We start from the raw sequence: 5,493 nt of genomic DNA, 5'->3' as shown, positions 1-5,493 counted from the left end.
TTGATCTCTAGGTGCTTTTTGGCCATCATGTAGCCCATTGTAGAGTTGTCTCGAAGTGCCTGGGCCTTCATGATCCGCTCCATGTTGGCTGTCCAGCCATAGGTGCTTGTCACAATGCAGCAGGGTGAAGACACAAGCCTGTTGGAGATTGTCACCTGTGGACAATCAAATACAGTCACAAGATGTATGTAGCCTTGTATGTTCTGAAACTGCTAGGTAAAGTTCTTTGTTTTTTAAGAGTGGAAGATGGGGTGGCTCAGCGGTTAAGAGCACTGACTGCTTGCTCTTCCAGAGGAACCCAGTCAATTCCCAGCACCCACATGGCAGCTCAAGACTGTCACTCCATTTTCAGATGATCTGACAGAGGCAAACACCAGTGCACATGAAATACAAAATGAAAGATGACTAACTCCAGCTTCTGGAGGCTCAAAGTGGCTTGACTACAGGAATTCAAGGACAATCTGCAACACAGCAAGGCCTTTTCTTGTATAGATTAGACAGTAATCAGTTATGAATATGAAAAAAAAAATCCTACTTCACCGAGAGACTGACAAGATTGACAGGGACAGACGGGGCCTGGTTGATGCCACACACCACTAGCATATTTCTAGGGGAAAACTTTTCAACACAAACTCACCTTCTCAACCTTCTTATCCAGAATCTCCTTCATGAGCTTGCAAAGATTTTCAAACTTTGCCTTGCTCTCCTCCATTTTCTTCTTCTCTTCCTCATCCTCTGGTAGCTCCAGGCCTTCCTTAGTCACAGAGACCAGGCTCTTTCCATCAAACTCCTTGAGCTGCTGCACGCAGTACTCGTCAATAGGCTCCGTCATGTACACCACCTCAAAGCCCCGCTTCCGCACACGCTCCACAAAGGCAGAGTTGGCCACCTGCTCTTTGCTCTCACCTATACGATTATTAAATGTGCTCAGTGACCAAAAGGCCTGCATACTGCCCCTTGTCCCCAGTTCCCCACACCCACAGGCAGCTTTGCTATGTATGACCCAAGCACCAACATACCAGTGATATAGTAGATGGACTTCTGTGTCTCCTTCATGCGAGACACATACTCTGACAGGGAGGTCATCTCATCTCCAGACTGAGAGGTGTGATAGCGGAGCAGCTCAGAGAGGCGCCGGCGGTTTGTGGAGTCTTCATGGATTCCAAGCTATAAGGGTAGGAAAAGAAAAGTCCAATTGTGAGCTGGAAAAATATTGCCCTAAACACAAAAAAGTAGCCAGGAGAGGAAACCCTGGCTCATCTTACCTTTAGATTCTTGGAGAAGGCCTCATAAAATTTCTTGTAGTTCTCTTTGTCTTCAGCCAACTCAGAGAAGAGCTCAAGGCACTTCTTCACAATGTTTTTGCGGATGACTTTCAGGATCTTGCTCTGCTGGAGCATTTCTCGGGAGATGTTCAGGGGCAGGTCCTCAGAGTCAACCACACCACGGATAAAGTCTACAGTCAACCAGAGCAAAGCACAAGAAAGAGCCAGATCAGACCTGGTCTGGTTATCAGATTTAAACATGCCAGCCAAGTGAAGGTTTGGGAAGCCAAGAAAGGACTATAATTATCAGGGTTAAAGACAGTCCCAGATGTATGCTGAAGATCTATTAAGAGTTTGTACTACATAATACCCTAAGCTCAGGAGATACTCACTGAGGTACTCAGGTATCAGCTCATCACAGCTGTCCATGATGAACACACGACGCACATACAGTTTGATGTTGTTCTTCTTCTTCTTGTTCTCAAAAAGGTCAAAGGGAGCTCGCCGTGGAATGAAGAGCAATGCTCTGAATTCCAACTGACCTTCTACAGAGAAGTGCTGAAAGAAAACAGTAGTACATTTCAGGACAAGATGGCCTCAAGTCCCAGGATCAGACATCTAAACACGGAAATGCACACTCCTGAAACCAGCCCAAATCCCAAGTAAACCTAGAATACTAGTAGCAATAAGTATCTCTCCAATCAGAACCATGGCGGTCAAGGCCAAACCCCCCAGATCCCCACCAGAAGGGTAGTGAAAGAAATCACTGCCAAGCACAGGCCTGAGTAGTTCCCAATGACAGCCATGAGGTTCCATGGTTTCAGTTCTTCCGTACCAACCAGTTGAGCAAGTTGTTGGACACTATCCTATGCATGCCACTTGTAAGGTCTCTCACCTTGACTGCCAAGTGGTCCTCCCAATCATTGGTGAGGCTCTTATAGAATTCCCCATATTCCTCCTGAGTGATGTCATCAGGGTTCCTGGTCCAAATGGGCTTAGTCTTGTTCAGCTCCTCCTGATCGATGTACTTCTCCTTGATCTTCTTCGTTTTCTTCTTCTTATCTTTGCCACCATCATCCTCCTCATCTGATCCCACGTCTTCAATCTTAGGCTTCTCCTCATCATCCTTATCTTCCTCCTCTTTCTCACCCTTTTCTTCCTCTGCCTCATCATCACTGATCTCCTTCTCTCGTTCCTTCTCCAACTAAATCAGCAAATTGAATAATGAGTTGTCAAGAACTCAATTCCAGCCAAGCCAGAAGCCATGAGCCAACACCACAGCCTGCTCAAGGACTGCCAATCCCATACTCACGTAGAGGGTGATGGGATAGCCTATGAACTGTGAGTGTTTCTTCACCACTTCCTTGACCCTCCTCTCCTCCAAGTATTCTGTCTGGTCTTCTTTGAGATGAAGGATCACTTTGGTACCCCGGCCAATGGGCTCACCTATTTAAAAAAAGTGAACCATAATAAATTGTAAAAACCACAACAAAAATACTCAATTTTTTCTGTGTAGCCCTGGCTGTCCGTACTACAGCCCAAGAGATCCACCTGCCTCTGCCTCCCAGTGCTGGAATTCAAGGCATCTACAATGTCAGCTCACCATGGTCCGCACGAACTGTGAAGGACCCTCCAGCAGAGGACTCCCAGGCATACTGCTCGTCATCGTTGTGCTTTGTGATCACCACCACCTTCTCTGCCACTAGATAGGCAGAGTAGAATCCAACACCAAACTGCCCAATCATGGAGATGTCCGCACCAGCCTGCCAAAGGGGGTTCAAAGTTGAGAGGGAAGCAGAACGGTTCTTTCTGCACAAGTAAGAGTGCTTGCTGAGCAAGTGTAACAATCAAGTTCAATCCCCGTGGCCTAGTGGTCAAAATTATCCTCTGACCAGCTCCACATGGACTTATTTTTAAACCTACCACATACACTACTGAAATGGGTTTTGAAAAATTAAGTCAAAAGCAGTTAATGAATGGAGAATGTCGTGGACTGATGACAGGTCACACACCTGCAGCGCCTCCATGAATGCCTTTGTGCCAGACTTAGCAATGGTTCCCAAGTTATTTATGAGATCAGCCTTGGTCATGCCAATGCCTGTGTCCACCAAAGTCAGTGTTCGCTCTTGAGGGTTGGGGATGATGTCAATTTTCAGCTCTTTACCACTGTCCAACTTGGAAGGGTCTGTCAGGCTCTCATAGCGAATTTTGTCCAAGGCCTGTAAATACATATACACAGCCACCATTATTCCATTTATCCTAACAGTCCCTTCCCTTTAAACTGTGGCCGACTTGGCCATCAGCTGCTGGATTCTTCCTCTCAATCACTCACTCCCACTACCCTCTATAAAGCTTTAAATAAACCAGAATACTCACATCAGAAGCATTAGAGATCAACTCTCGGAGGAAAATTTCCTTGTTGGAATAGAAAGTATTGATGATGAGGGACATGAGCTGGGCAATTTCTGCCTGAAAGGCAAAGGTCTCCACCTCTTCCTCTCCATGGTGCACTTCCTCAGGCATCTAAGATCGAAAGGATCACATATCACCAAGGACCATGATGGCTGCAGTTTAAAATCCAGTTCAAACTGCTTTAAACTGGGTAGTATCCATTCCCAAGGGATGAGAACCGCCATTTTTAAAAAGACCTTGAAGGTACAGTGAGAAAGCAAATCCAGAGTGGAAAAAAACCCGAATGGTTCTTCAAGCCAACGCCAAGTCAAGACTATCTCAACGGTATGCTACAGCTCAACCATCAGGTTCTCAATCTCAACACCTGCCGACGTACCGTGTTAAAACTCCAGAATGGACATTCGTTAACCACATTAAGAACCCCAGGCAACCCCTGTGCGCGTAGAAAGAGGCGATCCCTTAACTACACCCCACTCTTTTGGGCGAAGAAACCGTAACAGAAGCAGCGGCCATTTCTCCGTGCTGCTCCCTCCCAGCAGGGCAAGAGAACCCGAGGCTGCAGTCATGGAGGCGCTCGAAGGGCAATTAAATCAGGACAAAGAGGTAAAGCTCCAACACACTGCGCAGCCTTGCACAGGACTCCACAGATGTAAAATGGTGGCCCAAGCCGTCCTGCGACCCTCGTCACTGCCGGACATGCGTCGGCAGCAGCCCCAAGGGGAGGGGGCGCCACCGTAGCCCTCCCACTGCCCCAGCATCCGGGCACTGGGGCGGGGCACCAGAAGCTTCCAGAACAATCTGAGCTCCCGGGGAGGGGAGGAGAAGGGGAGGGACCTATGAATCCTCCCGTGCCAGCCCCCTCCCCGCTCCACCTCCTCCTCCACCCGGCCAGCAGGGAAAGATCTAGAAAGGGAAGGCGCAGTGGGTTCAAGCGTCCCTGCCCACCCGGGGACCCCTCCCCACTGCCAAGCACGTTGGGAAAGGCGTCGGGGGGGGTGGCCAGGCCAAGCTCGCCCGGCCGTGCTGAGTCACGCAGGGGAGCCCGCCACCGCGCGGACCCTGCAGCCGCGCCCGGAAGTGGAGGGCAAACATGGCAGCGCCCCGGGTCGGCGGCTACCACGTGGGGCTCCCTACCACCTGGCTGGACCGCGCCCCCGCCTCCCGCGCCGGGGAGCCACCCGGGGGCCCCCCCAGGAGCCGCGCCGCGCGAGCCCGCCGGGGCCAACCACAGGCAGTTCGAGGCTCCGCGGGCCCCGTCACCTATCAGGGCCGCCCGGCCCGGCGGGAGCCTTGAGGACAGCCGCGAACCGGGGAGGGGGCTCGGGCAAGGGCCCCGGGAAGGAGCCGCGGGGCGGGGAGCCGCGGCCTTACCTTGACGGGCAGGCCAAGCGGTAGCACAGAGCACGGTGGGCACGGAGGGCGTCCGACTCGCACGCCAAGCCTCGGCTGCGCGGGGGTGACTCAAGAGAGCTCGCAGACGCCCCCGGCCGCCCTATATAAGGCGAAGCACAGCCCGGGCTCCTCCCTGGGATCCCTCCGCCTCGGGGGCGTGGCCCGCAGCCGCGCACCTGCCGCCGCCCGCCCACCCTGACGTCATGGCCGCAGATGGGGAGGGGGCGGGGAGGAGCGGGGCCCGGGGCGCCGAGTCAGGGCCCGGGCTGGACCCGGCCCCCCGAGGTGAGGGCCGGGGAGCACGCATATGCCACGCGCGCTGTGTCCGCGGGCGGACATCCCACGGATCCCCCACGGATCCCGCGGCCGGCGCCTCCACTCCCACAGTCCCGTCCTCAGGGAACCCTTGCCAGAGCACGGGGAC

At 52.5% G+C, this 5,493-nt stretch overlaps 1 protein-coding gene across 1 annotated transcript; it reads right to left on the bottom strand.

Annotated features, from left to right (window-relative positions):
• Positions 1 to 5: 5 nt before the first annotated feature.
• Hsp90ab1 (heat shock protein 90 alpha family class B member 1) lies at positions 6 to 5,162 on the bottom strand (the record flags this gene model as incomplete). The annotated part of the gene is made up of 11 exons (XM_037201992.1): positions 5,049 to 5,162; positions 3,642 to 3,788; positions 3,278 to 3,484; positions 2,869 to 3,028; positions 2,578 to 2,711; positions 2,161 to 2,469; positions 1,658 to 1,823; positions 1,266 to 1,456; positions 1,020 to 1,167; positions 638 to 906; positions 6 to 155 (listed from the first exon to the last, which is right to left on the bottom strand). Coding segments are annotated over exons 2-11 (1,881 nt in total), but the record flags the coding sequence as incomplete, so codon positions are not given.
• Positions 5,163 to 5,493: the final 331 nt, after the last annotated feature.

The sequence above is a fragment of the Peromyscus leucopus genome, unplaced genomic scaffold (assembly GCF_004664715.2).
Source record: "Peromyscus leucopus breed LL Stock unplaced genomic scaffold, UCI_PerLeu_2.1 scaffold_744, whole genome shotgun sequence".
NCBI lineage: Eukaryota > Metazoa > Chordata > Mammalia > Rodentia > Cricetidae > Peromyscus > Peromyscus leucopus.
This window is presented reverse-complemented; position numbering and strand designations above follow the sequence as displayed.